The 13,575-nt window shown below is 40.9% G+C and overlaps 1 protein-coding gene across 1 annotated transcript in view; it reads left to right on the forward strand.

Moving 5' to 3' along the window:
- The window catches only part of HSPBAP1 (HSPB1 associated protein 1), a 38,471-nt gene that overhangs the window by 18,733 nt on the left and 6,163 nt on the right, over nucleotides 1-13,575 (forward strand). Inside the window, exons 4-5 of the mRNA XM_031057714.1 lie at nucleotides 3,150-3,286; nucleotides 6,449-6,620. Coding sequence (XP_030913574.1) covers nucleotides 3,150-3,286; nucleotides 6,449-6,620 — 309 coding nt within the window. The remainder of the gene's footprint in view (nucleotides 1-3,149; nucleotides 3,287-6,448; nucleotides 6,621-13,575) is intronic.

A 13,575-nucleotide genomic window follows, 5' to 3' on the forward strand; every position in this document is an offset into this window, starting at 1 on the left:
GGATAGCTATACAAAAGGTGTACTTCTTCAAAAGATGTAAAGAAAGGGTAAGTAAAGCCTTATTCATTTCTATACTTTGAAAGGTGAGAATGGAATCATAATTCCCTGTAAAATCACTGTATCACTGGGATGACAATGAGTATGAACTGATAAGCCCCCTCAAATTAATAATTTCTTCAGAAAGCATTTCCCATGCTCCTCATATGTATTTTATTCTTTTGTGCCAGTAAAATTGGTGGTTTTCAGTGATCAGTCTTTTTTCAGACTTTCAGACTTCTCCGACTTTCCATTGGGTTGGAAGGTAAGGATTGGGCACAGAGATCATCTTACTTTTCTTTCCCCCTTCCCTTCCTGAACACACTGAAACATAACCAGCATCATATAACCTTGGGCTGGTTTGTGTTGTCTGAACTGGGAGCTCCAGGGATGTTTCAGGCTTCCCCAGATCTTTGCATAACTCTCTCTGTCTGATCTCCTGTCTTGGTCTTCTCTTTTTCTGCCTCCACAGACCGCATGTGTCTTCCAGCACAAGCCAATAGCAGCTCAGAAGTCCTGAATATCCTACTGCTTCCTTCACACTTGAAGGAAACAACCATTTTTCTACCTTTTTCTTTCCCTTGCTCCCATTCAAGAGCAAAGTTGAGGCTCCAGGAGTTGCATTTCTGTGCAGGTGCCATGCCACAACCTGATCACCTGACCTAACACACAACAGATTGTACTGCAGTTTTAGAACAGACACACGTAATGGTTATGCCATGGATTTTTTTTGAAAAGCAGAATCTGGGAAGGAAAGACTTGGTGGTGTTATGCAAGCAAATATGGTGTGTGTCATCTGCCATTTTCACAGGCATGGGAGAAAAATGCATCCATCAGTTCCACACTCACGTGGCTTTTGAAACACTGCTACACAATTTATACCAGCCAAAGGAGTTCTGTGTAGAAATTCTCTTCCATTCTTGTGTGAATTTGATGATAATTCCTTTTTTTCCTTCCAGATTTTATTTAGATTTACGTGAGGTTATTTGAAGGGGAAAAGAAGGCCAACTGCACTGTTATTTATAGTGATTAATAGGGCCATTTAGAAGTTGTTTGAAATTTAGATTGCACTGTTTATCATTTACAGTTGTGTGGGCTAAGGTAATGATTCCATTATTCTAATCTATGAGCAATATCTAGCATCTTACATTTTTTGTTCAGTTGATATTTCATTACAGAATTTGAGATATAAATCAGGAGTAAGATACATGCATGAAGTTTAAATAGAAATGAGACCTTTTAAAGTGACATACGGGTACAGATTAACTTCATTATAAGCAGCAAATGAAATAAATATATATCACAAGTAATGTGCCATCTGTTATGGTTGGAACACCTTTTAGTGCATTTCTTCTTACTGTGGCTTTTTATTGTAGAAAAGGAACCCAGTGTGACAAGATTTCAGTAATACTACCAGTTCCTTTTCAGTTCATTGGTTAAAAACTATTTTACCCATAATCGCTTCAACTATTTACTACAGCAGGAGCATTTTCAAAAAGTTCTTTTAAATCTGATATTGATTATGTGTGCTTTCTTTTCACTTAAATTGTAACAAAATATAAAAACTATTTAGGTGTGAGATTAAAGTGTAGGAATGGTTCTACGCTTAACTTTTTCACTGAAATAGCTGTATTGAATTTCAAATTTTATGCCTGCTGAAATCTATAGGAGCAACTTTTTCTTTTTGATCTTTTGCTGTCTTTGACAAATGTGTATATTACACTTCTGCATTTTTTTTTCAAATGATATCTTTAAAATCAATAACTCTGAAATTCAGGATCTTTAGCAACACCTAATTTTTTGGGAAGGCTATCACTCACTTTGAGGGTCTCCTGATGCGGAGTCGTGGTGAAGTCATCCTTATAATGTCTAGCTGTAGTTTTCCTCATCCATAGATCTTAAAAAAGGATAGTCATCCACCTGTCTGCAAACAGCAAGCATACATACTTAAATTAGGACTCCTAGACTCCTATTTTCTCTTTATAGACAGCAGAAAGAGAGAGGCTTTTCCAAGGCTTGATTGAGAGTGCTTTGACTAGAGCAGGAGCCAAGATTAAATTAGGTTCCTAAAGTTAGGTGATGTGAATGACCCCAAAGTGCTTTACTGAAATGGAACAAATACCATTATCTTCCTTTTCAAGATGGGAAAAATAAAACTCAGAGATAAAGTGATTTGCCCAAGACCATCAGGAAGCCAGAAATTTAATCTCTGTTTCCTAAGGCTCAGTCTGGGGCTCCAGCCAAAAGGTGCCAGTATCTCTGGCCAGTATTCCTCAAGTGCTTTCCAATAAACAAATGATCAGGCCCTGCAGGTGGCAGGGAGAGCTGTAGATACATGGGAAAGCTTTATCCAAGCTACACAGAACCATTCTGCAAACCCCTTGGATTGTCTGAAAAATGCCTCACTGTGCCTCTTTCCAACTGTCAGCCCCAAGGGATTCTTTGTGGGAGGATCAACAGACTGGAAAGATCCAGCACTGTGTTCATAATATGAGCACACCTGTTCTGACCTTTCTTCCCCTGTCATCAAGTTGTTTTAAGTTCACTGCCTCTGCTGTTGCAAATGTGTCCATTAAATAGTAAGAAACTTAACCTGGCATAACACTGAGTCACCGATGGGATAAAGTCTGTGTTCCCAGACTACGTGGAGAAAACTGAAACAGGAGCAAGGAGAGAGCAAAAATTTCACATAGATTATCAGTTGTTTGAAAAGGGAATAGGGATTTTTCTTTCCTTCTTTCCTTTCATTATCTTTTTAAATGCCAAATGACAAATATATAAGAATTTTTCTAAAAGCAATCCTGAGCTTGGGTGGATGGCTAAGGGTAGAGAAAAATAAAAAAGAGTGTTTGAAAAGGAAAAGAAGCCCCATGTGGCCGTGAGAATTTGGGCAGCCCTTCTGTAGAGCAAAGGAGTAACTTGAGTGATATGAACGGTGGGGATGAGAATTTTGGAGGAAGGGAAACAGACTGTGCATGCTCCAGAACCCAACCAGGGAAAAACAGCTGCAGTGGATGAGCAGTGGAAGGAGAAGACAAGGAGACTCTCAGAACTAAGGATAGGATGCCAATCAGTTCAACAGCTTACATAAATAAACCTTTTTGTTGCTGTAGGATGTAAGGTGGTCTGACTTTGGTTTTCCTGGAAGAAGTGGAAAAGAGAGCACACTGTGGATTGGTTCTGAAGGAGCAAACACCCCCTGCCATTTGGACTCCTACGGCTGCAACTTAGTGTTGCAAGTACAAGGAAGGTAACAAGTGCACATACATACAGTAAATACAGGGGAGAGCTATACTGTGCATAAAGTTAGTTTTGGACTCTTTCAGTATTAATTCTAGGTCCTGATTATTTTAGTTTTCTGAGGTCTCAATGACTGAAGAGCACCCTAACTGTTTTACAGGAAATAACAGAACTTCAGGGTGTTCTGGAGTTGACACAATTTTATTTTCTAGTCTGTGGGTAATATGGTCCAATTATAAACACTTTAATCTTCCTAGTAGTTATGAATTCAGGAATTTGGAATTAGGAGATAAAAGAGTTAAAAATAAAAAAACCCAAACAAAATAGAAATAAACTACTTTAGACTTTTACAATATTGTCTGTGCAAGAGCCTCTAATAGCCTGCTAGAATTAATTTAAAAGGGGACCATCAGGATGGGAGCAGCCAGCTGTGAGCAAAGTTGAAAGGGACATTTGAGGCTCCAGACTCATTTGGGAGCATGTAGCTGTTGCTGTATCTTTCTGCCTGTTTGCATGCTGTCTTTTTTTTTTTCCCTGTTCTTTTTTTTTTCTCCTTTCCTTGCATATTGGCTTCAGGGTTGGTGGAGTTTTTTTGGTTTTTGGGTTGTTATTATTGTTATTATTTTGGGTTGTTATTACTCTATTATTGCTAGAGTAGTGCTAGAGTAACAGAACAAGTTGCACACACTTTCTGTCTTTGATAGTATAGAGTGGAAGGAGAAATTTGCCAGGGGTTTTTCAATGGGATTAATTACACTGCCATTTTATAGAACAGTAAGACTGTGGTGGTGGTGGTGGTGGTGGTGGTGGTGGTGTGATTAAGGTGCAGGATTGGAAGTCAGGTGTGTTGCCTTTTAGCTGGGCAGCATCACAGGCTGACTGGCCTTAAGGCCTGAGGTAAATGAAATTGTCATCATCTTATCCCTAGGAAGGGTAACTCTGTGTAGGGTTTTCAGTCATGTTTGTGAACAGCCTTGAGGTCCTTGGGTGGATGTGCAGCAGAGACACTCTAGAAGCCTCCCTCAGCACTGCTGTGCTGCAGCCAATCCTGTAGACTTCAGATCACATCAGTAAGCATTGTGCATTGAAGTCCAGACAATTTAGTATATTCAGGAGCCAGGAATCTCGATGAAAACCATGAGACTTAAATGCCATAATCTTCTAAGGATCCACTAAAATACTGGATGTACTAAATAAGTACAGTGATGTAGCAGACACAATACCAGCCAAGCCTCTTTGATCTGTACCTTCAGATGTTGAACTCGAGCCAGAGTTCCAGCATCATGGAGCAATTCTGTCCACCTTCCCAAGGCACTTCCTCCCCCTCAAGTAGACCAAAATCCTTTTTCCTCTCAGGGAAAGAAATCCAAAGCCCTTGCACAGCCTGAAAAGACAAAGTCATTTTCCTCTTCAGAACAAAGCCTGTAAATAGATTGCAAACTTCCACAAGCTTGTGAATCCTGTGCTTCTTCAGAGCAGAAAGATTCCCTTTTGAGACTCACAAACAAGACAGGCTTTGTAACAGAATATAAGCTTATGCTAAACTTAAATAGATTTGCCTTTGCAGGAGAGCCAGGGACAGCTCCTTAGCCCTTTGTTGCTATCTTGAATTTCCTCCTTGCATCCCTTAGGCTTCTTAATTTTTTGCTTTATGATATTGCTTTGCCGTGAGCCTGCAGGATTAACCCTGAGCCTCCTAACCTAGTCATTCTCTGCCCCCTCAGAGGATCTAGCTTGGAGAGCTTGGAGGGCAAAATAAAGTTGCAATAAGGCTTGAGTTTCAGGAGAAGTGGTTTTATGCTTGCATCCAGCAGTTGCTTTGGTAATTACCAAGAAATATCAGCAGCCTATGGCACTTGCATCTGTGCTGGTCTCTGTAGTTCTGACTATCCTGCTATTCCTGTCTCTTCTGTTCCTGTCCCTTTTGGTTTTGTGCCATTTGGTTGCTTTGCTCCCATTTTCAGATCTGTGACTTAGAACTGACAACCAGAAGCAGTAGACAAAATTCAAGAAGGGAGTGCCAAGGGAAAGGAAACAAAGAAAAGCCCTTTCTAGAGTCCAAAACAAAAGAGAAGAGCTACACAAGGTCTCCAGCTGTGCTGTAAAGTGCTGCCTTTACTTTTCCATTGCTTAGTGCATTGGTCATGTTGCACTGTTTGTCTAGCACCTCTTAAATAAAAAATTCTCTTTGTGTATTCCTTCTGGTTATTTCTATCATCTAAAGTACTGCCATTTAAAACTTCTATTTTTAAATACCATATGTACCTGTTAAGATATTTAATTTATAATGCCCATAAAACTGGCACCACCAGTTCTGGCAGTGATCTGGTCTATGTAAGTGAAATAGAGACATAAGCTCCTGAGGACAAAGTGTGGTCCCAGCCCTGCTTGGCCTTTGCACTGTGGTGTCTTCATGTGCTTCTCTGGGCCTGTAGGAGCAATGTGGTACATGAGTGCCCTCATGAGCAGAACAACCCTGTCTTGCTCCACCTGGCATTTAGTCACACCAGTAAGTTCTTAAATGCACAACCAGCTACATTTTCATCGTGTGGTACTGATAACACAAAAAAAAAATACAGGTGTTTAAGGATACTTATGTCTATGGATGTATCTGGTTTTTATTCATTCTATCTTTGATATGGAAACATCAAGGTGATTTTTAAGAAAGGGGGGTTCACAACTAACAGCCATATAAGGAAACAGAAGATAATGTCTAACCCTTTTACTGTTGCCATCCTAAACACACAACACCCTCCTTTCAAAACAAATACAGATTTTGAAAGCTTTTCATTCAGTGAACAAAAATACATTGTCTGTAACAAAACTATTTCCTCTAGTTTATAGAGCAATTTTTAATGCTCTGAGCATCTGTAAATGCTGTGTGTAAAAAGGAGGAAGAAGAAACCAGACGGGAGAGGTTTTTTTAAATTTTATCTGCCTTTAAAAGTGATTGGTGAGAAGCTGTAAATCTTCTCAGTTAAAAAATTAAAAAGTGGAATATTTTAAAAACACTTTTAGGAGACAGCCTGTAAGCACTGGCTGTGTTCTCACTGCGTAGGAGATTCACACAGCGAGGCAGATTTATGTTTTATTGAAAACCTTGCTACTGCCTTTAGTTCTTTGCTGCAAGTGACATGCACTGAATACATTTTTATCTTCTCTCTATTTTCAGGAAGAGATGGCACCTCTTCCCACCTGGTGACACCAGTTTCCTTTATCCTACCAGGATCCCTTATGAGGAATCCAGCATATTCAGCAAAGTCAACATTGCCAACCCTGATCTGAAACGCTTTCCCGAGTTTAGGAACTCAACAGCCCATGTTGTTACACTCAGTCCAGGACAGGTACCACTTACATATGAGCTTCACATTGCTAAATATCCTGTTTAACTGCCTAATTAAGGGCTAGGAAATCTTAACAAATTGATTGTGAAACTTCCCTCTTCCTTCACTCGACATTCAGACCTTACAGATTTCTCTCAACACAGAAACTTTCTTTACTGACTGTTGTTTGCCTCGACTTTTTTGTACAAAAGCTGCAGACATTTGGAGAGCTATCAATCAGCTGCCTGATTCATAGATCAGAGTTCAGTCAGCTGCCTGATTCCATACAACCACCTGTCTTGCAACCACCTCAAATTTGTCTACTTCAGAACTTTCTTGAACTCTGACCTGTCTACTCTGACAGCAGTATGTTCCATAAAATGCATTTGGTTAATGAGTATATAGAGTATATAGCAAAGGAACTCATATTTTGGTAGTGAATAGCCTTCACCTGTTGCTTTAATAAATGCTTTAATGATGATACTTGCATTTAGAGTGCACACCCTTCACAGGTTTCATGGTGCTTTAAAGGGCTGTGAGGATGTTTCTGCTCCTGCTTTACTGAGAAGATTCAACTGTAAGTGCCTGGCTTACAGTCACACAGGCAGGCAGCAGCAGTGTGAGAGTAGGGCTCAGGACTCTTGATTCCCAGTCTCCAGCTGTAAATAGTGTCCTTCTTTGTTTAATCAACAAGGTCTGTATTTGGAGTCTGAATTACCCTTTTTCATTTCTTCAGCCGTGCATGTCCTGGTAAGGCACTGCTGTGCATCTCAAACTGTCAGGCCCTTCCAAAGGAATTTTGCAATGGTCATTGCTCAGACAGTGGAGTTGCTGCTGCTGGAGCCCTTTCGCCATTCTCCTACCAGATACTGTCACCTCTTTTGACCTGCCAGCTCAACAACTTGTATGAGCATTCCCCTGTCCCTAACTGGCAAACCCAGCTGCCTTCAACAATTTAAAGAGTGGATTTTTGCTAACTAAGTTAATTCTGAGGAGGCAGAGTGAGGCAAGATAGTAGCTTCCAACAAAAGGATGATACCCTTCAACTGGAAGTGCATGCTCTGCAGTTGGTACAGATGCAAATGGGGAATCTATGATCAGCCTTTACTGTTTGCACTACATTAGCTCATACTCATACTCCTAAAGCAAATCATTAGTTTCACATTCAGCACTTTGTAAGGTTGCAGCAGTCAGTAATTTAAAGCACAAAGAACAAATTTTTACTATTGATAAAAATGCCACATCCATTCAGCACTGCGTTATCCCTGATCCCCAATACTATTTGAATTTATAATCTCCTTTGCAATGATCAAGTGTACTAGTGAACCTTTAATATGATCTTAATTTTAATTAGGCTTAAAGCAATTACAAATTAATCTTGCCAAGAATAAAGATCTTGAGCCAGCTCAGTAATACAATTTGCATTGCCATGAACAAGATACTGTTTGAATTTCCTGGGGGGGAAAGTTATGTAGAAGCAATGATGGAGCAGTGAGGTATTGCCTTTGTCCATTTCATCAGTGCTTTTTGTGTGGTGCTTGCCAGCATCTCATCCAGAAGCTTTCAGGGCAGGTGGCTGGGAGCTGCAGCCATTTGATGGAAAGGAATGACCTAGAAGAACTCCTTTATTAACAAGGGAGAGAATTCCTAAATAATGTCTTGATATGTGCTTAACAGTGGTTTTCACATAGAATTAGCCCAATTACTGCAGAATTTGTAGGCATCTTTATTTTGTGATAAAATGTAGCATCTCCACTCATTCCCAGAGGGTATGCAGAACATTTTGGATTATTGTAACAATAAAAGGCTGAAAAAACGAAGACAAAGGTGTTCTTAGGTATTCAGGAGAGCAGCTGCATGTAGAGTGAGTGCAGCTTTGAATATCAAAAACTTAATGTGTTCTAATGCCACCTTCTGGTCAGTGTTTGCTACCAGCCATTTTTCTGCCTGAAAGCAGAATTCCTTCATGTAACATTGTGCCAGTGCACAGTGTACTTCAGTTAGATCCTTTGTGCCCTTCCACTGTATTGTTCAGAGGTGAACCTGTATTATGAATTTTGGTAGCTGATTGAGACTTAAGGTTTTATAAGGTTTCATCCTGTACCTGACCACTGGCTGTCAGCTGCATTTCAACAGACATAACTTCTGTTATACATTAGTGATCTATTCTGAAACAAATGATGAAAACATTTAGATGTCAAGCTTACTCAAATAGGCAGCTGAGTAGTGGAAGGGCTTGCAGCAGTACATGACTATATCCACTATATCCATGAAGGTACAAGCTCAAGTTGTGTCACACAAATATAGGGGGTCCTTATAAATGTTTGGACCTGGTCACCTTTGTGATGGTTGCAAAGCTCAGGATTAAGTATGGAGTAGCATTTCTAGTAACACCCTGATTCTCTTCTCAAATATACAAATACTCCCTAAAAGACCAGAAATGGGACAAAACACATCTGTTCTTGTATCTTCTACCCATGCTCTGGGAAAAGTGTTAAGAGAGTTAGGGATCTGTCACCCTCAGCTTAAATCCTGTTCAAGACAGGTGTCCTATCTGCCATCAGTGGGACCTGGCACCTCAACAAAGTGGTTCATCCTTCCTGTCTTATATAATTTCAGTCCTGCAGGAACATTCATCCCACCTTGTCCTTCAGCGCAGGCTGTAGAAGGAGTCTGTGCACATAGATGCTTAACTTTTTTGATGATTAAAAATAGGAAAGATGAATACCACCTGAAAAAGCTACAAAAAACTGAGATGCTGTACAAGGATAAAATCATTGATCATTCTTTCCTCTGCCCCACTTCTCACTGACTTCTGGCTTCCTTCCTGCTCTCTAATGTAATTGCTCTTAATCCATCTCCCTGTTAATCCATATCCACATAACCAGACAATGGTAGGGAGACTACAAAGTGACCTGGGTTTATCTGAAGGGATGGAGAGCAAGCAGCTGCCCCTCTGTGCCCCTGTGAGCAATCCCATTCCCCCCTTGCTATCCCAGGCAGGTGCTGTTGGAGGCAGAGCTTGCCTGCCCTGTGGCCTGGCCCTGTGCCCCAGTGCAGCCAGGGGCCAGAGGAGCTGCAGGGCAGAAGTGCAGGGAAAGGCCTAACTGAGGTAGCCAAGAGGCACATTGGGTCTGAGAAGGATTCTCTCCCTCTGGCCTTGAAAAATATTGTCACTGGATGGGAAAAAAGCTATTTTAGAAAAAGATGGACATTACTGCTTGCTGGTTCTCACCATGGCCTGCTGCTCAGAAGCTCCACTCCCCTGCTTCTGCTTACCTGCTTTCTCAAAGTCTAAAAGAAACACATTTATGTGCCCACAAATACAGTTGTCTCTCAGTTCCTGTGTTTAGCTGCAGGATTTTCTCTTTCTGGGCTTCTTCTGCAGAATCTAACACACCATAGGATCCTACTCAGCAGCAGAGCTCCCAAGAGTGCAGGCAAACCTCTGACCTCTAACCCAACCCTGAGCAAGAAGAAATCTTCATGAAGTCAGGGAGGGATTTCCCTGTGCGCTGCCTTTAAAGAAAGGGTGTGAGAACATCAGGTTGGGCTTAAAGTGGGGAACAGAAGAACACACAGCCTGGATAGACAAGAAAAATATAATTGATACCAAAGAAAAGTGGTTTAGTAAGTCAAGAAATGCAGTAATTCAAAGGTAGTGTAATGTTCCAGCTCAAAGTATACAGAAGACTTTTTAAAAGGGGTTACAGTTAAAAAACTTACTTTTGTTGGAGAAGAATTTGTGATTTTACTAAAAGAGAATTCAGAGTTGGCCATACCATTATGCATAGTAGATGGCTGGTAATTCTGTTCTGGGGAAGGAATAAAGAGTTTTCACATGGGAGACTGCAGAGCTGGCCCCAAGTCACCCCATAGACAAGGCAGACATCCCAACCCTACCTCAGGACACCAGAACTATGATTTCCATCACAGAAGAAGCAGAAGAGTCCAGGAGCTGAATTTATGCTAGGATTGGTGGTAAAAACACTGCTCAACCTGCAACACCTATGGAGAACCCCATGAATGCCTCAAAAATGAAAGGTCAAAGCTGCAATTTCCTGATTCTGCTTCTCCACCTCTTCCCTGAGCTTCCCTCATTCTCTCACCTAGGTCACTGTGGGCATGGCCTGATGCAGCCCCACTCCCTCCTCTTCACTGTGCCTTTCCCTTGGCTGTGCCTGTGTTTCTGACCCCAGTCAGCCTTGGAGCTCTTTTCAGTGGACAGGAAGACACTAGGGGGGAGGAGGAGGCAGGGTGAGAAGCACCTTCCAAGCACCAGGACAGCCAGGCTCCAGCTGGGATGAGGCACAGGCTGGGGCAGCAGGGCTCACACAGCCCTCAGGTGGTGTTCCCACAGAATTGGCTATGCCTGCACCTACTTCATTTCATGTTTCATTGCCATGGTTGCAAACACTTCTGGGATCTCCTTGGGTCCCCCCGTGGCTCAGTGTCTTTATCTTCCCATGACACTGGCTTCCTTTTTGTGTGCATTTACCTAAATAGCTTTTTCTAATGAGCAGAAATTTCTTGGTATAATATTTCACTTCAGGGTATGCTCTCTTTTTGAAACAATTCCACCTTTGCCCTACCTTTGCACTGCATCAAGTTAATCATGTCCACTGAGAATTCAAACCTGCTCTGTTCTCTGTGCTGTACAAGTCTTCAGCATTGCTCCACTTGCTCTCCCAACTGTTCCTTTGGTTTTTTTCCTCCCATTACAGCATCTCATTTTCTCTTTTCTGGGACTTCTGTCCTACTTTATCTTCATTTGCTATATTTGGCTGTCACTAGCCTAAATATTAAAATTATCTGATTGGTTACTGTTTAGATCAGTATCTTCCCAGCACGAATAAAGTTAGATAAGTTCTGTGGAAAGCAGGCTAGCACAAGATTATCTCTTACCTTGGAGTAGTTCTGTCTTGCTATTGCATTTTACATTTTCCCAGTAAAATGTTTGCTGCATTTCTGTGTGTTGTTTCACTGTGGCTTACTTTTATGTTTCCTATAGGAATGTAGCTAAATCTGTGTCCCATATTCATAAACATATGGAAGTCTGCTTTTTTTAATAGTGAAATTGATCGTTAGAGGCAGCGGTAGTGGGGGTTTTTTGTTTGTTTGTTTGTTTTCATTTTATTGTGCTTCTGTTTGCTTCTAATTTGAAAACCTAGAAGAATACTAGTTTGTAAATGTAGAAGAATCCTACCTTTCTTTTCTGGGTTGTTGGGCTTTTTGGGTTTTTTTTTTTGGTCTTATTAGTTCTGCTCTCTTGCCAGCTGTATTTTTTGGTTTTAATTACCTTTTTCCATTTCTTCATCTTTATTAAAGTTTTAGTCCTTTTGCTTTTTGATAATTTCAATTTTCTTGTTGCTATAAATCCTAATTTTAACAAGCATAAGCTTGTTCAACAATAAAAGAGGAAGAACAAGTATCTTTATGGACCCTCTTTTGCCTATTTGAGTCACAGCTCTGTAGCCCTCCTATAAACTGCATCAGCGAACAGTGCCAGCTGCAGAGAGACACAGCTTTGCAGTTATTACCCTTAACCTGCTGGCAAGGGAATCTGATTAGTCTCTAAAGGACCAAGTTCCTCCTCTTTGGTTTCAAAACACAGGACAAGTTGTGGGGATTGTATTTTCCTTCTGGCTGTACCTGCTCTCTCCAAAGGAATTCTGTCTCCATTTTGCATGTGAGTCATGTGGAGCCAGCACGTTCCATGCCTAATTTCCTTCTTGGTTTTCCAGGCAGCATCTCTTAGTGAAACATTTCTACATTTCCCTTAATCTGTCTCTTGCTCATGTTCCCTTGCCACATGGTCCCTCTGCAGCACCTCCCCAGTGTCTGCTGCCCTCCTCCACATGCTGGAGCTCCCTCCTGCACAAGGCCCACAGGAAGGATCCCGTTGGTGCAAACAGCCACTCACAGGAGCTCTGCTTTCTTCTGCTGTAACACAAAGTTTGCCAGGGTTCAGCATTACCCCCAGTCACTTGGAGGGCAACCAGAGTCTTTAGCAGAGTTCAGTGTAAGACCCCCCTATAGAGCAGATGAGCATTTGGGGAGGGGGGGATTTGTATGATTTTGCAGTCAGTGAAACTGGAAAACACTTCCTTACAGATAAACCCATTGCTGCTAATGCAACTGCACTGTTCATTTAAAGTGGATGTTTCCTTGATAAAAACAAAACTCTGAAACTTGTTCAGCCTAGAAAACATGTTTTGGCTACAGTCTGTAGGGTTTCGTACACTTACATGTCAGGACTAACTAGTGATATTTTTAAAATAATGACCCTCCACTGACTGACTTCCTTTTCTGTTCTGTGTGCTGTACTGGATTAAAGAATAATTTCCAAATGATTTTGACCTTTGGACAGCCAATGCTTCTTTTTGTTTGACTTAAATTTAAGCCTGTGGAGAACATTTTGTCATCTGGCCGAAAAAATAAGAGTGTTCCAAGTGTCCTGTGTTTGCAGGACTGCTGCCATTGTTTGCCCCACAGACATTTTTCCATTAGCCATGTTTTGGTATAATGAAGCACAGGGTTATCAGGGTAGCAGAACATTCTTCTGAGTAATTTGTGTCTACCAAGAGAAAGAACTGTCTGCAATTCAGATACAAATCATTGCTTCACTTTCCCCATTGTGAAGTATATATTTTTATCTGTCTCTGACCATTTTTATAACTTGTCAAAAAATATCTTTTATGCTTTCCTTGATAGCTCCATGTTACTCTAATGTTCAGTAATCTGCAAAGCTTGTCCTCTATCATCAAAACAACATCAGTGTCTTGTACCATAAAAACCACGGGTTGGAATCAATTTTCTGTCACAGCTATCATCCTGATATTGTTGTAAAGCTCTGATCTAAACAAGATTGTCCCAGAAATCATGATATTTTCTTTTAAAAGCCTGTCTACTAAAAGTGACAAATTTAATAGTGGTGATTTTTACCAGAATTAAAGCTAGGTTTTGTCACCTAGTC

The sequence above is a fragment of the Geospiza fortis genome, unplaced genomic scaffold, assembly GCF_000277835.1.
Source record: "Geospiza fortis unplaced genomic scaffold, GeoFor_1.0 scaffold112, whole genome shotgun sequence".
Taxonomy (NCBI): Eukaryota; Metazoa; Chordata; class Aves; order Passeriformes; family Thraupidae; genus Geospiza; species Geospiza fortis.